General features: G+C 42.6%; 1 protein-coding gene across 1 annotated transcript in view; it reads left to right on the plus strand.

Annotated features, from left to right (window-relative positions):
* The window catches only part of LOC138681636 (saccharopine dehydrogenase-like oxidoreductase), a 214,710-nt gene that overhangs the window by 150,891 nt on the left and 39,974 nt on the right, over positions 1–23,845 (plus strand). Inside the window, exons 8-9 of the mRNA XM_069769311.1 lie at positions 11,422–11,541; positions 22,228–22,284. Of these exons, the coding sequence (XP_069625412.1) occupies positions 11,422–11,541; positions 22,228–22,284 (177 nt within the window). The remainder of the gene's footprint in view (positions 1–11,421; positions 11,542–22,227; positions 22,285–23,845) is intronic.

Genomic DNA, 23,845 nt, shown 5'->3' on the forward strand with positions numbered 1-23,845 from the left:
GTTAATACCCCTAGTCGGGGTGGTGACATTAGACGCCGGCTTCTCACACGAGAAGCATATTGGATTTTCCAATTGAACACCTGTGTCCCAACAGGATTGAATAAAAGACATGAAGTTATGTTACATTATTGCTGAATGTGATTTTAATCCTTTATTTTTGTTATGTTGTTACATATAGAACAATGATTTTAGATGAAAGGACCTGTCAAATTGCCATGTGACTCAAATGAATGATCTGGTTGGGTGAGCCTCCTTATAAGTAGGAGAAGCTGCCTGATCCAGGTATGGCTTTGATAAAGATCACTCCGATCGAAACGCGTAGCCGTTTATCTCTGTCATCCCAGGCACTTACCGGTGGGAGGTTGCACACCATGGACATTTGGATTTTTTATTTGGATACAATAAACGTCATGTTTTAAGGAGCTGGAATTCAACTTTTTTTTTTCTTTTCTCTGATGATTGGATCGTCTTCCTGCAGCGGAGTTCCGTGCACCTGCGGTGATTTACCGGTGAGCTGGCTACAAACTCTTTTTCTCTTTGTTACTATTTATAATGCTGGATTGCCGTGCTCCTGGTACTACTCCCTGATAAAGTTATTGCGGACACATGTACTGTCTATTACCGGTTTAGTTGCCAAGGGATACAGAGCCTTTTTTCTTTTATCATTATTCACATATCAGCATGGCTATGGACTTAACAAGAGACAGATTGCGTAAAGCTGCTCAGGTGTTCTCTACTCATGAAAATGAAGATGTGGGTATATCCACTCTGAATGAAAATATGAGTAAATTGGAAACACTTATGATGCAGGAAACAAAAGTGTGGTGGGATCAAACCACATTGAATAATTATGTGGCTAAGAACATGATCCCAAGAGGTCTGCGAATTAGAAAAATACCCACAACCGTATACTCAGCAGAATTCTTGGAGGAGTGGAATTCTATTCTAAGCAAATGTTCGAAGGATTTGATGAATCTTATTATTAAACACGAGGAGGACAAATTGAAAAATATACAGCAGGAAATAGATGAAGTAAATCTTCTTTTGAATGATTATAAAACAGGTGCACAGTTTGATGCACTTATGATACAAACCAAAGAAAAAATAATGGGTTTGGAGGAACAAATCATGGATCGGAGAAAAAAAGAAAATTTACTAGAGACTCTGACGATTATGCGACTAATAAAGTGTATGATTGGGGTAACTGGACTAATATAAATAAAACCCCGAAATCGATACTGAAGTATAGTCAATCTCGCCATAAACGAAAAAACGCTAAGAGCAAAGAAAAATCGCATGTATATTTTACTTGGTCAGACCCTGACTCATCAGACAATCAGGCCAGTGCGTCAGACATTTCCCTGAATGAAAACAGAGTATACACCCCAAGAAATAACTACCGCCAGCCAAAAAACGCAGCAGGCGGGGGGGGGGAGAAAACACAAACGACGGGGGAATGACTACACGCAACAAGAAACTGCACAAAAGATAAATGAATATACGAATGTACTTAACCTGTCATCCAGAAGTTTATCATCAGAACAGGTCCAAGTTTTATCCTTGGGATTAAATTTTGTTCCTGACCAGGATTTTGACCTATTTGCAACAATTATGGACACTAATAAATTTATCCGCAACCTGACCATCAGAAAACATTTTTATCAGGAGCAAAATACTGAAGAGGAATTAAGTCAGGAAGGATCTGTAGCACCACCTATGGTGGATAATAAGTACTCACAGATGGACTTTAAAGAACAAGTAGCACTAATTGCGCTACAAGATCTCAGCTCAGATACATTGCTGGATAGTGACCGGGTGCATGTTTCCAAGAATTTTACTACAAAAAATCCCTACTATTATCCAATCCAGGCCAGATCTGAGTGTATGGACAAATTTCAAGAAAACATAGAAAGGGAACTCAGACAATTAAACAAGGAAATAAAAACTAATAATAAATACAACCCTAAGAATATATCTATAAAAAAACGTAACGCTATAAGAGAGCTACAAAATATGCCAGATCTTACAATTAAAATGTCAGATAAGGGAGGGGTGGTAGTGGTATTGGACACAGTGGACTATCAGAAAAAAATGCTGGAACTATTATCTGATCAAATCACGTATAAAAAACTAACAAATAATCCCTCACAAGAAATTATCAAAAAGAGAGATGTCATTATCAAGGAGGGATTCGATCTGGGGGTATTAACTAAAACACAAATGGAATATCTAATAGTTGAATGTCCAGTCACTCCTATAATATATGGGGTCCCTAAAATACATAAAAAAGAGGGGATTCCCCCAATGCGACCCATAGTATCTGGAATCGGGTCCTGCAATGAAAGACTCTGTCAATGGGTAGACTCTCTCCTCCAGCCACTTGTAAAACGTTCCCCTGGATATATAAAAGACTCTAAGGAGGTATTACGTATTTTTGATGGTAAGATATGGCAAAAAAATTATTCCTGGCTCTGCTGCGACGTTATATCTTTATATACATGCATCCCGCACGATCTAGCAATCAGAGCGATCCAATATCACCTTGTCAAATTCAGTCAGTATTCTGAGGATTTGATTGAATATCTGCTGATGGTAATACATTTTTTGCTCACTAGTAATTTTTTTGCATTTGATAATCAATTTTATATGCAGCAAGCTGGAGTGGCCATGGGTGCGAAATACTCTCCCTCCCTTGCTAATTTGGTTATGTCCTTCTGGGAGATGGAGTGCGTTTTTTCCGTGAACAATCCGTATTTGGAATATGTGGCGTGGTATGGCAGATACATTGATGATACGCTCATGATATGGGAGGGTGATGTGTCTGCCATACCGCGCTTCATGGAGTACCTGAATCAGAATGAGTACAATATTAGATTCACGCATAGGGCAGATAGCAAAAGTATATCATTTCTAGATCTGGAGCTCACGGGGCAAATAGATTCAAATATCGTCACCAGAACACATCACAAGCCAGTGAGGGGTAACACAATACTGCATGCCAAAAGCAGCCATAGCAGGCATACAATTAAATCAATTCCGGTGGGTGAGTTCACCAGGATTAAAAGGAATTGCAGTTCAGAAAAAGATCTCAAGGGTGAAATCGAGCAAATAGCAAATAAATTAACACATCGACAATACCCTCAATGGACAATTAATCGGGCCAAAAAAATAGTAGCAGGAAAAGATCGTAAAGAACTAGTTACAGCACAAAAGCATAGAAATTTACAAATGGAACAAAAGCCATACATATGCTTTCAATATAGCCCGCAGTTCGCTAGAATTAGAGATATTGTCAACAGATATTTACCTATTTTATATGAAGATCCGCAGCTGTATAACATACTAAATTCTGGCATTAATGTGGTGTCGAGAAGAGCCCCGACCATTGGTAATAAAATAGCCCCTAGCTTGTTCTGCTCCAAAAATAAATCCATCAGAACCTGGTTAAATTATCCAGGATTTTTCAGGTGTGGCACACGAAATTGTAGCACATGTAAATTCGCCAGTATTGAAAAGACATTTTATAATGCGGATGAAACTATCAAATTTGATATAAAGCAGTACATCAATTGTAATTCTTGCAATGTGGTATACAAAATCAAATGTATAGAGTGTAACCTGTCGTATGTGGGCTGTACATCCAGAAAATTGAAAACACGCATTAGGGAACACTTATATGACATAGGTAACACTCAGAATAATGACAGGAATATATCAGCAGCATCCAAACATTTTGTTAGGCACCATGCACGCAGCACTGTCACTCTTCAGGTTCAGGGCATAGAACGGGTCAATACCCCTAGTCGGGGTGGTGACATTAGACGCCGGCTTCTCACACGAGAAGCATATTGGATTTTCCAATTGAACACCTGTGTCCCAACAGGATTGAATAAAAGCCATGAAGTTATGTTACATTATTGCTGAATGTGATTTTAATCCTTTATTTTTGTTATGTTGTTACATATAGAACAATGATTTTAGATGAAAGGACCTGTCAAATTGCCATGTGACTCAAATGAATGATCTGGTTGGGTGAGCCTCCTTATAAGTAGGAGAAGCTGCCTGATCCAGGTATGGCTTTGATAAAGATCACTCCGATCGAAACGCGTAGCCGTTTATCTCTGTCATCCCAGGCACTTACCGGTGGGAGGTTGCACACCATGGACATTTGGATTTTTTATTTGGATACAATAAACGTCATGTTTTAAGGAGCTGGAATTCAACTTTTTTTTTTCTTTTCTCTGATGATTGGATCGTCTTCCTGCAGCGGAGTTCCGTGCACCTGCGGTGATTTACCGGTGAGCTGGCTACAAACTCTTTTTCTCTTTGTAACTTCGCATTAACCCCTTGACGACCGCTGATACGCCTTTTAACGGCTGCAGTTATGTGTACTTATGCCTCAGTGCCGCTTTTTAACAGCGCTGAGAAATAAGTGTGTAACGTCCCCAGCGTCGGAATTTCTCCGACCCCAGAGACCCCAGAGAACATAATTCAGGTCAGTTTTTACCGACGCCAGTGCTGCGATCACCATTATTAACGGAATAACGGCGACTAAAAAAAAAACGTCTGATTACCCATTTAATTTCTCCTCTGCTGTGATCGCGTATGAGTGGAGAGAGATTCTTCCGGTGTCCCGTCAACCCCCCGTGAAGTCCCCCTGTGCGGCGTCTTCCGGGAAGAAAATGGGCACATGCGCAGTGTGCCTGCCGAGATCTGCTGGCCGGCACCTGCCAAAAATAGTTAATCAACCCCCCATTTATCACTCCCTTTAGTTAGGTAAAAATAATACAAAAAAATGTATTTATTTAAATTTTTCCATTATGGTTAGGGTTGGGTTAAAGTTGGGGTTGGGGCTAGGATTAGGGTTTGGATTGGGCAAAAGTTCGAGTTGGGCAAAAGTTGGGGTTGGGCTAAAGTTGGGATTGGGCTAAAGTTAGGGTTGGGTTAGGGTTGTGGTTATGGTTGGGATTATGGTTAGGGTGGGAATTAGGGTTAGGCGTGTGTTAGGGTTAGGTTTGTGGTTATGGTTAGGGTTGGGATTAGGGTTAAAGGTGTCTTGAGGTTAGGGTTGGAGTTAGAATTGGGGAGGTTCCACTGTTTAGGTACATCAGGGGGTCTCCAAATGCTACATGGCGCCACCATTGATTCCAGCCAATTTTGCGTTCAAAAAGTCAAATGGTGCTCCCTCCCTTCTGAGCCCTGCCATGCGCCCAAACTTTCCCCCACCTAGGGGTGTTGGTGTACTCGGGAGAAATTGCACGACAAATTTTGTGGTCAACTTTCTCCTGATACCCGTGTGAAAATAAAAAAATTGGTTCCAAAATAAATTTTTTGAAAAAAAAAAATTTTCATTTTTTCCTTTCACATTGCTTTGATTCTCTTGAAGCACCTGAAAGGTTAATAAAAACTTCTTGAATGTGGGTTTTGTGCACCTTGAGGGGTGCAGTTTTTTAGAATGGTGTCACTTTTGGGTATTTTCTGTTATATTGACCCCCCAAATTTACTTCAAATGTGAGGTGGTCTGTAAAAAAATGGTTTTGTAAATATTGTTGGAAAAATGAGAAATCGCTGGTCAATTTTTCTGAATATTTTCCCACGCTAGAGTTCATATGAGTTTATGCCACCAGGGGGCGCATCACCGCATGTCTACGAAGCTATGGTCCCCTGCATTCCATTCTTTCCCCAGTTTTTACAGCCAGAGGCGGTTGCATTAGCAGGCTCCTGGTTGTAAAATTATTTAACCCCTTCAGATGGATTTACATCGTGGGACATGACTGTACAGCGAACAGGTATGGGATATTGTTGATTTTTTATTTTCCCTTTATTTCAGAAGACAAGGGTCGTCAGTTGGATTGAGCGTACAATAACATTAAGGCAGGTTAATAATGGAGAGATGTCAATAAGACGCCTATCCATTATTAATCCAATAGTAGTAAAGGGTAGAGTAGTAAATACACACGCACATTATGAATAAAGTATTTTAATGAAATAAATACACACATGGGGTTTTAAAATCTTTATTGTACGCTTAATCCACCTGAAGACCCTCGTTCTGCAAAAAAAATAAAATAAAAATGCAACAATATACCATACCTGTCCGCCGTACAGTCATGTCCCATGCTGTAAATCCATCTGAAGGGGTTAAATAATTTTACAACCAGAAGCCTGCTAATGCAGCTGTTGCTCCTGGTTGTAAAAACTGGGGAATGAATGAAATGCAGGGGAACGTAGCTTCGTTGACTTGCGGTGATACGCCTCCTGGTGGCATAAACTCATATGAACTCTACAGTGGGAAAATATTCTGAAAAGATTTTAAAACCCCATGTGTATTTACTTAATTAAAATACTCTATTCATAATGTGTGTGTTTTTTTAACCCTTTATTACTATTGGATTAATAATGGATAGGTGTCTTATTGACATCTCTCCATTATTAACCAGGCTTAATGTCACTTTACATTAGCAAGGTGACATTAACCCTTTATTACCCCATATCCCACCGCTACTCGGGAGTGGGAAGAGAGTGGCTAAGTGCCAGAATAGGCGCATCTTACAGATGTGCCTTTTCTGGGGTGGCTGAGGGCAGATGTTTTTTAGCCGGGGGGGGGGGGGCAATAACCATGGTCCCTCTCTAGGCTATTAATATCTGCCCTCAGTCACTGGCTTTCCCACTCTGGCGGAGAGAATTGCACCGGAGTCCATGCCAGTTTTTTCAGTGATTTAACCCTTTATTTTAACACCTAGAGCTTCCAAATTTTGCACACAGACACTTCTAACATTAGTAGTGAGGAATATGTAAAAAAATAAGGGATATGAAATGGTTTACTGTATGTAAACCATGTGTCATGTCCTGTCGGGTTTGATAAGGAGATAGCAAAGCCGGCAATTGAATTACTGGCTTTTATGCTATCTAGCTCTGTATGAAATATATATGTGTCTCAATGACATATATATATATATATATATGCAGATATATATATATATATATATATATATATATATATTGTATATACTCGAGTATAAGCCGAGGTTTTCAGCCCCTTTTTTTTAAGCTGAAAGTGCCCCTCTCGGCTTATACATGAGTCATTGTCCCAGAGGGGTCGGCAGGAGAGGGGGAGCAGCGGCTGTGACATACTCACCTTCTCCTGGCGTGGTCCCTGCATCTCCGATGGTCTCTGGGCGCTGACAGCTTCTTCCAGCGTTGAGCTGTCACATGGTACCGATCATTACAGTAATGAATATGGACGCGACTCCACTCCCATAGGAGTGGAGCCGCATATTCATTACTGTAATGAGCGGTACCAGTGACCGCTCAAAGCTGGAAGAGCTGCCACGCCCGGAGAGTCCATCAGAGAAGCTGCCAGGGACCGCGCCGGGAGCAGGTGAGTATAATGGGGAGGGGAGCACGGAGATATTCACCTGTCCTCGTTCCACCGCCGGGCGCCGTCTTCCGCGTCAACTGCCTGTGACGCTCAGGTCAGAGGGCGTGATGACGTGGTTAGTGCGCACCCTCTACCTGAGCGTCAGTGCGGAGAACGGGGAAGACGAGAGTGGAGTATGTCATTTTTTTTTTTTAATCGCAGCAACAGCATATGGAGCATAATAGTCTATGGAGAATCTTATGGGGCCATAATCCGCATTTGTGCAGCATTATATGGGGAAAATGTCTGTATGGAGCATCTTATGGGGTCATAATCAGCATTTGTGCAGCATTATATGGGGCAAATGTCTGTATGGAGCATCTTATGGGGTCATAATCAACATTTGTGCAGCATTGTATGGGGCAAATGTCTCTATGGAGCATCTTATGGGACCATAATCAGCATTTGTGCAGCATTATATGAGGCAAATGTCTGTATGGAGCATCTTATGGGGTCATAATCAACATTTGTGCAGCATTGTATGGGGCCCATCATAAACTTTATGGGGCATTATATGGGGCTCCTGATTCAATATGGATATTCAAAAACACTTAACCTACTGATATCTCAATTAATTTGACTTCTATTGGTATCTATTTTTAGTTTTGAAATTTATCAGTAGCTGCTGCATTTTCCACCCTAGGCTTATACTCGAATCATTGAATTTTCCCAGTTTTTTGTGGAAAAATTAGGGGTCTCGGCTTATACTCAGGTCGACTTATACTCGAGTATATACGGTATATACATATATATAGACTGTATACTGTATATGTTTTCACGAATATTTGAGCCCATGAATCCATTCTATGTCCATTCCGGTGAGAAAATTTTGCTGTACGGATGTTTAAAAGCACAAAATACGCAGCCACACCTTGCCTACGGATGACATACGGATCACTGTTCAGAGAACATTTCTGCATATTTGGTCTGTAAAAAAGGGACTGTATTAGAGTTTACAACCATAGTTGTAATCATCAGATAATTGAGGTCATCACATACAGACAGCTCAGTATGCAGCAAATCTTCCCACAATATACATACTGTATACATTATGACGTTAGAAGAGGTTTTAAGGGATTCCCATCTCACAATCTATCTATATAATCGTCTAAGGGTCACTTCCGTCTGTCTGTCACGGAAATCCCGCGTCACTGATGGATCGCGGCCGGTAGGCTGCGACCAATCAGCGATGGGCACGGTCCGGCCGCGCAATCGCCCTTTCCTACTCTCTAACAGTGCCCCCTCCATACTCCCCTCCAGTCAGCGCTCAGGGCCGGCTCCAGGTTTTTGAGGGCCCCGGGCGAACGAGTCTCAGTGGGCCCCCCCCCTTTAACACATACCATGATTCATGATGCACAGATAAGAATCAGCCCACGCCGCGCAGTATATAACACACTAACACAGCCCACGCAGTGTATAACACAGCCCACGCACGCAGTATATAACACACAGCCCACGCACGCAGTATATAACACACAGCCCACGCACGCAGTATATAACAGTGTTATATACTGCGTGCGTGGGCTGTGTGTTATATACTGTGTGCGTGGGCTGTGTGTCATAATAACACACAGCCCACGCACGCAGTATATAACACAACACAGCACAGCCCCGTGACGTAGTATATAACCGCGGCAACACCTAAAATGGGTGACACTGGCTGACATCAGATTTGGAAAGTAAAAGGGTCAGTCACGCAGCAGACCCAGGCTCAGTCAGCAGCAGGCTGCCTGCATCCCATTTCGATTCATTCCCCCCCCAGCCCCTGCAATGCGCAGCGTTGGGGTCAGGGACCGTCACCGAAGACGAGTCACTCACTCACAGTCACTGCTGCTAGCCTTCGCCGGCCCGTCGCCCTCGTTGTGGACACACAGGAGAGGGCACCGACCGTGCACCTCCTCACTCACTGCAGCTGCTGCTCGTCTTCTCCTGCTTGGCTCTGCTAGACCTGTCCTCTTGACCTGGATGGTGGCTCTGTCTTCTTGCTCTTAGGATGACAAGCCGACCGGAAGTAACAGGACAGATGACCCAGCGCCGCCCGGAAGTGACTCTCTCTGTATTGTGTATCCATGGTGACGGGCCGGCGGAGGTGAGTATTGCTGCTATTGCAGCTGCGCAGCGCCAGGCGCCAGCGAAACGGCTCAGACAGAGCTCTGTTGTCTGCCCCCTGCTGCCGAGGTGCCGCTGGGCGCCGGGGATGATGAGGGATTTGATTTGATCACTGTACACACACAGCAGCGATGTACACAGTGACAGTGTGTACTACCATAAATGGGCCCCCCCGTCTCGCCAGGGCCCCGGCATTTGCCCGGGTACGCCGGGTGCTGACGCCGGCCCTGTCAGCGCTCACACAGGGTTAATGGCTACGTTACACCGCGTTATGCCGCGGTGTAACGCAGTCCGTTAACGCTGCTATTAACCCTTTGTGACCAACTTTTTACTATTGATGCTGCCTATGCAGCATCAATAGTAAAAAGATCTAATGTTGAAAATAATAAAAATAAAAAATCATTATATTCTCACCTTCCGGCACCTTTCCCGCTCCTCGCGACGCTCCGGTCCAAAAAATGCATTGCAGTCTCGCGAGATGATGACGTAGCGGTCTCGCGGCTGGGGGCCGCCGGAAGGTGAGTATATAACTATTTTTTATTTTAATTCTTTTTTTAACAGGAATATGGTGCCCACATTGTTAGATACTACGTGGGCTGTGTTAAATACTACATGGGCTGTGTTAGATACTGCATGGGCTGTGTTATATGCTGCGTGGGCTGTGTTATATACTGCGTCTCTGTGCTATATACTATGTGGGTTGTGCTATATACAACGTGACTGAAATATATTACATGGCTGGGCAATATGCTACGTGGCTGTGTTATATACTGCGTGAGCTGTGCTTATACTACGTGGGCTGTGCTATATACTACGTGGGCTGTGTTATATACTCCGTGGCTGTGTTATATACTACGTGGGCTGTGCTATATACTACGTAGCTGTGCAATATACGTGGCTGTGCTGTATACTACGTGGCTGTGTTATATACTACGTGGGCTGTTATATACTACGTGGCCTGTATTATATACTGCGTGGGCTGTGCTATATACTACATTGCATTTTTTATATACTATGTGGGCTGTGCTATATACTACGTGGGCTGTGCTATATGCTACTTGGGCAGTGTTATATACTACATGGCCTGTGCTATATACTACGTGGGCTGTGTTATATGCTACATGGGCTGTTATATACTATGTGGCTGTGTTATATGCTACGTGGGCTGTGCTATATGCTATGTGGGCTGTTATATACTATGTGGCCTGTGCTATATGCTACGTGGCTGTGCTATATGCTACGTGGGCTGTGTTATATACTACGTGGGCTGTGTCATATGCTACGTGGCTGTGCTATATACTACGTGGGCTGTGTTATATGCTACATGGGCTGTTATATACTATGTGGCTGTGTTATATGCTACGTGGGCTGTGCTATATGCTATGTGGGCTGTTATATACTATGTGGCCTGTGCTATATGCTACGTGGCTGTGCTATATGCTACGTGGGCTGTGTTATATACTACGTGGGCTGTGTCATATGCTACGTGGCTGTGCTATATTTCTCTGCTGTATCTGAGCATCATGAATCTTAGTATGTGTTAAATAGGGGGGCCTACTGATACTCTTTCACCCGGGGCCCTCAAAAACATGGAGCAGGCCCAGGAGTATATAATAATCAGTGACAGGAGCAGTCCGGCCGCTAATTGCCGTGGAATTTTGACCACGCTTCGCAAATTGGTTGTGCCCGGCCGGCTAAATCCTGTGTATCAATTGCATTATTCTGAAAACTTCATAAATAAACTACATACATATTCTAGAATACTAGATGCGTTAGAATCGGGCCACCATCTAGTTATATCATAAACGTCTTAAAGATGCGAGTGAATGAACTGAATGGCTTTCTGTCCAGTGTGTACATTGGTATAATATATATATTTTTCCTCGTCCTAGGTGCAATATGCCGCATATGCTGCAGTGGGTGGTATCGCTTCAGTTATAATATTGATGTTTGCAGGATTCTTCTTTCTGCTTATTACCAAATTCAGCTTTGGTCGTAAACTTCTCATAAAGGTAAGCCTTTTTTTTTTTCCTTTTTATTTTCTGTAGGTGGTACTATCGCTAGGGGCACACAGTGTCATCAAAGCAAAGTTTTTGATATTCAATATATTTTTTATTTTGTCCGCTTTATTATATCAGTGAGGCCGGCGTCACACTAGAGTTTTACGGACGTATGAGAGGCGCAAAAACAACACATTGCACACGGACCAATCATTCTCTATACGGCAGCTCCTATATGCCGTATAGTTCGCAGCCGTATTTTACGGGCTGAAAAAATCACAGCATTCTACGTTTGTCAGCGTATTGCGCAAAAAATCCGCCAATGAAAGTCTATGGGGGTGAGAAAAATACAGATTACACACGGACCATCAGTGTGACTTGCGAGATATACGCACCGGTGTTCTATAGAAAAGCCGGTAATTAAACGCGGTGTACAGTAAAATCACACTGACAGAATAGATAGAATAAATGTCTACACATAGTACAGATATATATATATATATATATATTAGCTGAAGAGCCCGGCGTTGCCTGGGCATAGTAAATACAGTATCTGTGGTTAGTTATAGCACCTCACTTTTCTTATTTTCCCATCACGCCTCTCATTTTCCCCTCACATCTCTCATTTTCCCCCTCACTCCTCTTATTTTCCCCCTCACTCCTCTCATTCCCCCCTAACACTTGTCATTTCGACCTCACATCTGTCATTTTCCGATCACTCCACTATTTTCCCTCACTCCTCTCATTTTGCACTCACAGCTTTTCATTTTCACCTCACACCCCTCATTTTCACCTCACACCTCTCATTTTCCCCTCAGTATATACATGTTTGTCATCTCCCTTGTATATAGTATACACCTGTATGTCATCTCCTGTATATAGTATATACCTGTATGTCATCTCCCCTGTCAATAGTATATACCTGCTGTATGTCATCTCCTTCTGTATATTGTATATACCTATGTCATCTCCTCCTGTATATAGTATATACCTGTATGTCATCTCTTCTGTATATACTATATACCTGTATGTCATCTCCTCCTATATATAGTATATACTTGTATGTCATCTCCCATGTATATAGTATATACCTGCTGCATGTCATCTCCTCTATATACCTATGTATCATCTCTTTTATATAGTATATACCTGTATGTCATCTCCTCCTGTATATAGTATATACGTGTGTCATCTCCTCCTGTATATAGTATATACCTGTAAGTCATCCCCTCCTGTATATAGTATATACCTGTGTGTCATCTGCTCCTGTATATAGTATATACCTGTGTGTCATCTCTTCCTGTGTATAGTATGTAACTGTATGTCATCTCCTCCTGTATATAGTATATACCTGTGTGTCATCTCCTCCTGTATTTAGTATATACCTGTATGTCATCTCCTCCTGTATATAGTATATACCTGTGTGTCATCTGCTCCTGTATATCGTATATATCTGTTTCATCTCCTCCTGTATATAGTATATACGTGCGTCATCTCCCCTGTATATAGTATATACCTGTGTGTCATCTCCTCCTGTATATAGTATATACTTGTGTGTCATCTCCTCCTGTATATAGTATATATCTGTGTGTCATCTCCTCCTGTATATAGTATGTACCTGTATGTCATCTCCTCCTGTATATAGTATATACCTGTGTGTCATCTCCTGTATATAGTATGTAACTGTATGTCATCTCCTCCTGTATATAGTATATACCGGTGTGTCATCTGCTCCTGTATATTGTATATATATGTGTTTCAACTTCTCCTGTATATAGTATATACGTGAGTCATCTCCCCTGTATATAGTATATATATGTGTGTCATCTCCTGTATATAGTATATACCTGTGTGTCATCTCCTCCTGTATATAGTATATATGTGTGTCATCTCCTCCTGCTTATAGTATGTACCTGTATGTCATCTCCTCCTGTATATAGTATATACCTTTGTGTCATCTCCCCTGTATATACTATATATGTGTGTGTCACCTCTTCCTGTATATAGTATATACCTGTATTTCATCTCCTGTATATAGTATATACCTGTGTCATCTCCCCTGTATATAGTATATTCCTGTGTGTCATCTCCTCCTGTATATAGTATATACCTGTGTGTCATCTCCCCTGTATATAGTATATACCTGTGTGTCATCTCCCCTGTATATAGTATGTACCTGTATGTCATCTCCCCTGTATATAGTATATACCAGTGTCTCATCTCCTGTATATAGTATATATACCTGTATGTCATCTCCTCCTGTATCTAGTATATACCTGTGTGTCATCTCCTCCTGTATATAGTATATACCCGTGTGTCATATCCCCTGTATATAGTATATACCTGTGTGTCATCTCCTCTATATAGTATATACCTGTATGTCATCTCCTGTACATAGTTCAGCTACCACAACCCCTTTGTATACCAGACCAATGCCCAAACCCCATAACCTCCCTATCCAACATCACTGAAGGGGTGCTTAATTGTCTCCTCTCCAAATCGCACCTCACCACCTGTGTACTCGACCCCATCCCATCCCACCTCCTCCCCAACCTCACCACCACACTTATCCCATTCCTAACCCACCTCTTCAACCTATCACTATCTTCTGGCACGTTCCCTTCTGCTTTCAAACATGCCACAATCACGCCTATCCTCAAAAAGCAAACCCTCGATCCAATTGCTATGTCCAGCTATCGCCCAATATCACTGCTCCCATTCGCTTCCAAACTCCTGGAGCAGCACGTCCACTCTGAACTTTCCTCCCACCTCTCATCTAACTTGCTCTTTGACAATCTACAATCTGGTTTCTGCCCCCATCACTCAACTGAGACAGCCCTGACCAAAATCACTAACGACCTACTTACCGCGAAAGCTAATGGACAATACTCTGTACTCCTCCTTCTAGACCTGTCCTCTGCTTTCGACACGGTTGACCACTACCTCTTTCTACAGATCCTCTCCTCCTTTGGCATCAAAGACCTCGCCCTATCCTGGATCTCCTCGTACCTTTCCAACCGCACATTCAGCGTCTCCCACTCCCACACTACCTCCTCATCCCACCCTCTCTCTGTTGGAGTCCCCCCAAGGCTCTGTTCTAGGACCCCTACTCTTCTCAATCTATACACTTGGCTTGGGACAACTCATAAAGTCCCATGGATTCCAGTACCACCTCTATGCTGATGACACTCAGATCTACCTCTCTGGCCCAGACGTCACCGCTCTGCTGTCCAGAATCCCAGAGTGCCTATCAGCCATATCCTCCTTCTTCTCCTCCTGCTTCCTCAAAATCAATGTGGACAAATCTGAACTCATCATCTTTCCTCCATCCCATAGATCTTCCTTACCTGACCTATCTATCGCAATCAATGACATCATGCTTTCCCCCGTACCGGAAGTCCGCTGCCTCGGAGTAACCTTCGACTCTGCCCTGTCCTTCAAACCGCACAGCCAAGCTCTTTCCACCTCCTGTCGCCTCCAGCTCAAAAATATCTCCAGAATCCGTCCTTTGCTCAACCGTCAATCTACTAAAATGATTGTGCACACCCTCATCATCTCCCGCCTTGACTACTGCAACATCCTTTTCTGCGGCCTCCCTGCTAACACCCTTGCACCTCTCCGGTCCATTCTTAACTCTGCTGCCCGACTAATTCATCTCTCTCCTCGCTACTCCTCTGCTTCCCCCCTCTGCAAATCTCTTCACTGGCTCCCATTCCTTCAGCGTATCCAGTTCAAATTACTAATACTGACCTACAAAGCCATCCACAACCTGTCTCCTCCATATATCTCTGAACTAATCTCCCGATATCTTCCCTCACGTGATCTCCGGTCCCCCCAAGACCTCCTTCTCTCCTCCACACTTATTCACTCCTCATCCAACCGCCTCCAAGACTTCTCCCGAATATCCCCCATCCTCTGGAATTCTTTGCCCCAACACGTCAATAGCTGATGCGAGAGTGGCATTGTAGAAAGCAGTGGCACTGTCTGTGTCGTAGAGTGAGGATATGGATGCTAGTGGTAGGATAGAGTCAGAGAATGTGTGGGTATCTAGGTGTGCAAGGTTTCTGCGGGGGTGCGCATTTTGCTGGACATGGATGACCGGTGGGGAGGACAGGGATAAGAAGGTGAGCAGATGGTGGTCGGATAGAGGGAGAGGGGAAGTGGTGAAGTTAGAGAGCAGAGATGGGTGAATACCAGGTCTAATGTATATATGTATGTCATCTCCTCCTGTATATAGTATATACCTGTGTGTCATCTCCCCTGTATATAGTATATACCTGTGTGTCATCTCCCCTGTATATAGTATATATCTGTATGTCATCTCCTCCTGTATTAGACCGCGTTCACACGTTATTTGGTCAGTATTTTTTCCTCAGTATTTGTAAGCTAAATTGGCAGCCTGATAAATCCCCAGCCAACAGGAAGCCCTCCCCCCTGGCAGTATATATTAGCTCACACATACACATAATAGACAGGTCATGTGACTGACAGCTGCCGTATTTCCTATATGGTACATTTGTTGCTCTTGTAGTTTGTCTGCTTATTAATCAGATTTTTATTTTTTAAGGATAATATCAGACTTGTGTGTGTTTTAGGGCGAGTTTCGTGTGTCAAGTTGTGTGTTGAGTTGCATGTGACAGCTTAGTGTAGCAAGTTGTGTGCAACAAGTTTTGCGCGTGGCGAGTTTTATGTGTGGTGCGTTTTGAGTATGTGCAAGTTTTGTGTGAGGCAACTTTTGCATGTGTTGCAACTTTTGTGCATGTGGCAATTTTTCCGCGTGTGCAAGTTTTGCATGTGGCGAGTTTTCCATGAGGTGGGTTTTGCACGTGTGGCGAGTTTTGCGTGAGTCTAGTTTTGCATGTGGCGAGTTTTGCGCGTGGCGAGTTTTGAGCGGCGAATTTTGTGTTTCGACTTTTATGTGGCAAGGTTGGTGTATGTGTGGTGAAATGTGTGCTGAGGGTGGTATATGTGTTCAAGCACGTGGTAGTGTGTGGCGCATTTTGTGTGTGTGTTCATATCCCCGTGTGTGGTATCCCATGTCGGTGCCCCACCTTAGCAACTGTACGGTATATACTGTTTGGCGCCATCGCTCTCATTCTTTAAGTCCCCCTTGTTCACATCTGGCAGCTGTCAATTTGCCTCCAACACTTTTCCTTTCACTTTTTCCCCATTATGTAGATAGGGGCAAAATTGTTTGGTTAATTGGAACGTGCGGGGTTAAAATTTCGCCTCACAACATAGCCTATGACGCTCTCGGGGTCCAGACGTGTGACTGTGCAAAATTTTGTGGCTGTAGCTGCGACGGTGCAGATGCCAATCCCAGACATACACACATACACACACATTCAGCTTTATATATCTACTATATAAAGCTGAATGTGTGTGTGTGTGTATGTGTGTGTGTATGTCCGGGATTGGCATCTGCACCGTCGCAGCTACAGCCACAAAATTTTGTACAGTCACACGTCTGGACCCCGAGAGCGTCATAGGCTATATTGTGAGGCGAAATTTTAACCCCGCGCGTTCCAATTCACCAAACAATTTTGCCCCTATCTACATAATGGGGAAAAAAGTGAAAGGAAAAGTGTTGGAAGCGTCGCAGCTACAGCAACAAAATTTTGTACAGTCACACGTCTGGACCCTGAGAGCGTCATAGGCTACGTTGTGAGGTGAAATTTTATCCCCGTGCTTTCCAATTCACCAAACAATTTTGCCCCTATCTACATAATGGGGAAAAAGTGAAATGAAAAGTGTTGGAGGCGTCGCAGCTACAGCCACAAAATTTTGCACAGTCACACGTCTGGACCCCGAGAGCGTCATAGGCTATGTTGTGAGGTGAAACTTTAACTCCGCGCTTTCCAATTCACCAAACTATTTTTCCCCTATCTACATAATGGGGAAAAGTGAAAGGAAAAGTGTTGGAGGCAAATTGACAGCTGCCAGATGTGAACAAGGGGGACTTAAAGAGTGAGAGTGATGGCGCCAAAGAGTATATACCGTACAGTTGCTACGGTGGGACCCCGACATGGGATACTCACCACACACGGGGATATGAACACACACACAAAATGCGCCACACACTACCACGTGCTTGAACACATATACCACCCTCAGCACACATTTCACCACACATACACCAACCTCGCCACATAAAAGTCGAAACACAAAAGTCGCCGCTCAAAACTCACCACGTGCAAAACTCGCCACATGCAAAAAATAGGCTCACGCAAAACTCGCCACAAGTGCAAAACTCACCTCATGGAAAACTCGCCACACGCAAAACTTGCACATGCGGAAAAATTGCCACATGCACAAAATTTGCAACACATGCAAAAGTTGCCTCACACAAAACTTGCACATACTCAAAAGGCACCAGACATAAAACTCACCACGCGCAAAACTCGCCATGCGCAAAACTTGCTGCACACAACTTGCTACACTAACCTGTCACATGCAACTCGACACACAAAAAGTTGCTACACGCAAGTTGCCACACAAAACTCATCTCACAAAAGTCGCTACATGCATGTCGCCACACACAACTCAACACACACAACTTGACAAACGAAACTCGCCCTAAAACACACACAAGTCTGGTATTAGCCTTCAAAAATAAAAATCTGATTAATAAGCAGACAAACTACAAGAGCAACAAATGTACCATATGGGAAATACGGCAGCTGTCAGTCACATGACCTGTCTATTATGTGTATGTGTGAGCTAATATATACTGCCAGGGGGAGGGCTTCCTGTTGGCTGGGGATTTATCAGGCTGCCAATTTATCTTACAAATACTGAGGTAAAAATACTGAGCAAATAACGTGTTAACGAGGTCTAATACAGGAGATCACACAGGTATATACTATATACAGGGGAGATGACACACAGATATATACTATATACAGGAGAGATGACACACAGGTATATACTATATAAAGGAGGAGATGGCATACAGGTACATACTATATACATGAGGAGATGACACACAGGTATATACTATATACAGGAGCAGATTACCTACAGGTATATACTATATACAGGAGGAGATGACATACAGGTATATGCTATATATAGAAGATGACATACAGGTATATACTATATACAAGAGGAGATGACACACACATATATACTATATACAGGGGAGATGACACAGGTATATACTATATACAGGAGGAGATGACATACAGGTATATACTATATATAGGAGGAGATGACATACAGGTATATACTATATATAGGAGGAGATGACATACAGGTATATACTATATACAGGAGATGACATACAAGTGTATACTATATATAAGGGAGATGACAAACATGTATATACTGAGGTGAAAATGAGAGGTGTGAGGTGAAAATGAAGAGGTGTGAGTGCAAAATGAGAGGAGTGAGGGAAAATAGTGTAGTGATCGGAAAATGACAGATGTGAGGTCGAAATGACAAGTGTTAGGCGGGAATGAGAGGAGTGAGGGAGAAAATGAGAGGTGTGAGGGAGAAAATTAAAGATGTGATTGGGAAAATGAGAGGCGTGATGGGAAAATAAGAGAAGTGACGTGCTATAACTAACCACAGATATTTACTATGCCCAGGCAACGCCGGGCTCTTCAGCTAGTTAGATATATAGGCACTCCAAGTCCTTTCAAGGTGAAGAAGTGTGTAGTTTATTCGAACCCCACATCTCTGTGCGATGTTTCAGCTCACACTGAGCCTTTCTCAAGCCTTGAAACGACTTTGAGTGCTGCCTTCTTTTTTCCATTGTATATATATGTCATTGAGACACACACACATATATATATATATATATATATATATATATATATATATATATATATATACAGTATATAGTACAGACCAAAAGTTTGGACACACCCTCTCATTTAAAGATTTTTATGTATTTTCATGACTATGAAAATTGTACATTCACAATGAAGGAATCAAAACTATGAATTAACACATGTGGAATTATATACTTAACAAAAAAGTGTGAAACAACTGAAATTCTGTCTTATATTCTAGGTTCTTCGAAGTAGCCACCTTTTGCTTTGATGACTGCTTTGCACACTCTTGGCATTCTCGTGATGAGCTTCAAGAGGTAGTCACCGGGAATGGTTTTCACTTCACAGGTGTGCCCTGTCAAGTTTAATAAGTGGGATTTCTTGCCTTATAAATGGGGTTGGGACCATCAGTTGTGTTGTGCAGAAGTCTGGTGGATACACAGCTGATAGTCCTACTGAATAGACTGTTAAAATTTGTATTATGGCAAGAAAAAAGCAGCTAAGTAAAGAAAAACGAGTGGCCATCATTACTTTAAGAAATGAAGGTCAGTCAGTCCAAAAAATTGGGAAAACTTTGAAAGTGTCCCCAAGTGCAGTGGCAAAAACCATCAGGCGCTACAAAGAAAGTGGCTCACATGAGGACCGCCCCAGAAAAGGAAGACCAAGAGTCACCTCTGCTTTTGAGGATAAGTTTATCTGAGTCACCAGCCTCAGAAATTGCAGGTTAACAGCAGCTAAGATTAGAGACCAGGTCAATGCCACACAGAGTTCTAGCAGCAGACACATCTCTACAACAACTGTTAAGAGGAGACTTTGTGCAGCAGGTCTTCATGGTAAAAAAGCTGCTAGGAAACCACTGCTAAGTACAGGCAACAAGCAGAAGAGACTTGTTTGGGCTAAAGAACACAAGGAATGGACATTAGACCAGTGGAAATCTGTGCTTTGGTCTGATGAGTCCAAATTTGAGATCTTTGGTTCCAACCACAGTGTCTTTGTGTGACGCAGAAAAGGTGAACGGATGGACTCTACATGCCTGGTTCCCACTGTGAAGCATGGAGGAGGAGGTGTGATGGTGTGGGGGTGCTTTGCTGGTGACACTGTTGGGGATTTATTCAAAATTGAAGGCTTACTGAACCAGCATGGCTACCACAGCATCTTGCAGCGGCATTCTATTCCATGCGGTTTGCGTTTAGTTGGACCATCATTTATTTTTCAACAGGACAATGACCCCAAACACACCTCCAGGCTGTGTAAGGGCTATTTGACCAAGAAGGAGAGTGATGGGGTGCTACGCCAGATGACCCGGCCTCCAGTCACCAGACCTGAACCCAATCGAGATGGTTTGGGGTGAGCTGGACCGCAGAGTGAAGGCAAAAGGGCCAACAAGTGCTAAGCATCTCTGGGAACTCCTTCAAGATTGTTGGAAGACCATTCCCGGTGACTGCCTCTTGAAGCTCATCAAGAGAATGCCAAGAGTGTGCAAAGCAGTCATCAAAGCAAAAGGTGGCTACTTTAAAGAACCTAGAATATAAGACATAATTTCAGTTGTTTCACACTTTTTTGTTAAGTATATAATTCCACATGTGTTAATTCATAGTTTTGATGCCTTCAGTGTGAATGTACAATTTTCAAATTTTCATAGTCATGAAAATACAGAAAAATCTTTAACCCCTTCACCCCCGGAGCTTTTTTTGTTTTTCCGTTTTTCGCTCCCCTCCTTCCCAGAGCCATAACTTTTTTATTTTTCCGTCAAAATGGCCATGTGAGGGCTTATTTTTTGCGGGACGAGATGTACTTTTGAACGATACCATTGGTTTTACCATGCCATGTAACAGAAAACTGGAAAAAAATTCCAAGTGTGATGAAATTGCAAAAAAAGTGCAATCTCACACTTGTTTTTTGTTTGGCTTTTTTGCTAGGTTCACCAAATGCTAAAACTAACCTGCCATTATGATTTTCCAGGTCATTACGAGTTCATAGACACCTAACATGTATAGGTTATTTTTTATCTAAGTGGTGAAAAAAAATTCCAAAGTTTGCTAAAAAAAAAAAATTGCGCGATTTTCCGATACCCGTAGCGTCTCCAATTTTCGTGATCTGGGGTCAGGTGAAGGCTTATTTTTTGCGTGCCGAGCTGGCGTTTTTAATGATACCATTTTGGTGTAGATACGTTCTTTTGATCGCCCGTTATTGCATTTTAATGCAATGTCGTGGCGACCAAAAAAACGTAATTTTGGCGTTTTGATTTTTTTTCTCGCTACACCATTTAGCGGTCAGGTTAATCCTTTGTTTTTATTGATAGATCGGGCGATTCTGAACGCGGCGATACTAATTATGTGTATGTTTGATTTTTTTAAAATTGTTTTATTTTGATTGGGGCGAAAGGGGGGTGATTTGAACTTTTATATATTTTTTATTTTTTTATATTTTTAAACACTTTTTTTTTTAATTTTGGCATGCTTCAAAAGCCTCAATAGGAGGCTAGAAGCATGCACTACACGATCGGCTCTGCTACATAGAGGTGAAGTACAGATCACCTCTATGTAGCAGAAATGCAGGTGTACTTTGAACGCCGACCACAGGGTGGCGCTCAAAGCAATCGGCCATCAACAGCCAAGGAGACCTCTGGTTGTTATGGCAATGCACCGCTGACCCCCGATGATGCTACCTACAATCCTGCACCAAGGCTCTGATTAATGCTGCCCATGGTTTGGTTAGGGCATCATGAATCGACTGAGGTTCTCTTCTAATGTTGCCAGGCTTAAAGTGACAGGGATTACTCAGGTAAATTACTACAGTGTCAATAAAAACCGTGTACAGTATTCAGATTTGTGTGAAAGACTTCATTCAGATTTTTACTGGATGTTTTGCCTTTTGGTAATTTTGTCATGATTTATGTGTTTTTCTTTCGTTTAATATACAGTACCCCAAATTATTCTCGTTTGGTTATTTCTCCAAAGAAGGTCCAACTGCGAAACAGGTATTGTGTGTGCTTGTTGTTGTTGTTTCCTTCCTTTCTATCTGGAAGAAAATGCATAACAGTGAATACAGCTTTGGAGCAGAATTACATGGGTCAGAGCAGAGTTTGACATTTTTATTTTTTTTTAATTATAAAATGATTTACAGAGGTTTTTTTTACTACCATGTCTAATATTTTAATTTGTGTGGTCAAGGATAACATAGGTAAACAAAAAATGCAGTTTTTAAATGAAGGTACTTATTATTAAATGAAAATGAAATCCAAACCTATAGGGCCCTATGTGAAAAAGTAAATCCCCCTCCCCGCCATTTCAACATAAATTAACTGTGGTTTATCACATCTTTGGAAAGCTCAGATAAATTTGCCTAGCCATACCCAGGCCTGATTACTGCTACACATGTTCTCAATCAAGAAATCCCTTAAATAGGACCTGCTTGAGAAAGTGAAGTATACCAAAAGATCCGCAAAAGCTAGACATCATGCCGCGATCCAAAGAAATTTTGTAACAAATGAGAAACCAAATAGTTAAGATCGATCAGTCTCGAAAAGGTTATCAAGCCATTTCTAAAGCTTTGGACCTCAGCGAACCACAGTGAGAGCCATTATCCACAAATGTCGACAACATGGAACAGTGCTGAACCTTCCCAGGAGTGGCCTACCGACCAAAATTACCCCAAGGGTGCAATGATTACTCAACCAAGAGGTCACAAAAGACCCTATAACAACATCCAAAACACTGCAGGCATCATTTGCCTCAGTTAAGGTCAGTGCTCATGACTCCACCATAAGAAAGAGACTGGACAAAAATAGCCTGCATGGCAGAGTTTCAAGATGAAAACCACTGCTGAGCAATAGGAGCATAGAGGCTGTTTTTCCAGAAAACATCTTGATGATCCCTAAGAATTTTGGGAGAATACTCTGGACTGAAAAGACAAAAGTTGTACTTTTTGGAAGGTGTATGTCCCATTACATCTGGTGTAGAAGTAACACAGCATGTTAGGAATGGAACATTATAAGTAGTAGCAGCAGCAGCTGATGCTGCTGCTACAGGGGATGGGTGAGGATACACTAGGAGAGGGTAGAGCTGGTTGTGCGGCGGGTCAGTAGACTGAGGATCACTGCAGGTTGTAGGCTTGTCGGAAGAGGTGGGACTTCAGGTTCTTTTTGAAGGTTTCCGTGGTAGACGAGAGTCTGATGTGTTGGGGTAGAGCGTTCCAGAGTATGGGGGAAGCACGGGAGAAGTCTTGTATGCGGTTGTGGGGAGTAGAGAAGGAGATCTTGAGGATCGAAGGTTGCGGGTAAGTAAGTACCGGGAGACCATATCACAGATGTATGGAGGGGACAGGTTGTGGATGGCTTTGTATGTCATAGTTAGGGTTTTTAACTGGAGCCTCTGGAGAATAGGAAGCCAGTGAAGGGCTTGGCATAGGGGAGAGGCTGGGGAATAGCAGGGAGACAGGTGGATTAGTCAGGCGGCAGAGTGTAGGATGGATTGGAGTGGTGCCAGAGTGTTAGAGGGGAGGTCAGAGAGTAGGAGGTTGCAGTAGTTGAGGCGAGAGAT

This window comes from Ranitomeya imitator, chromosome 5, assembly GCF_032444005.1.
Source record: "Ranitomeya imitator isolate aRanImi1 chromosome 5, aRanImi1.pri, whole genome shotgun sequence".
Lineage (NCBI taxonomy): Eukaryota > Metazoa > Chordata > Amphibia > Anura > Dendrobatidae > Ranitomeya > Ranitomeya imitator.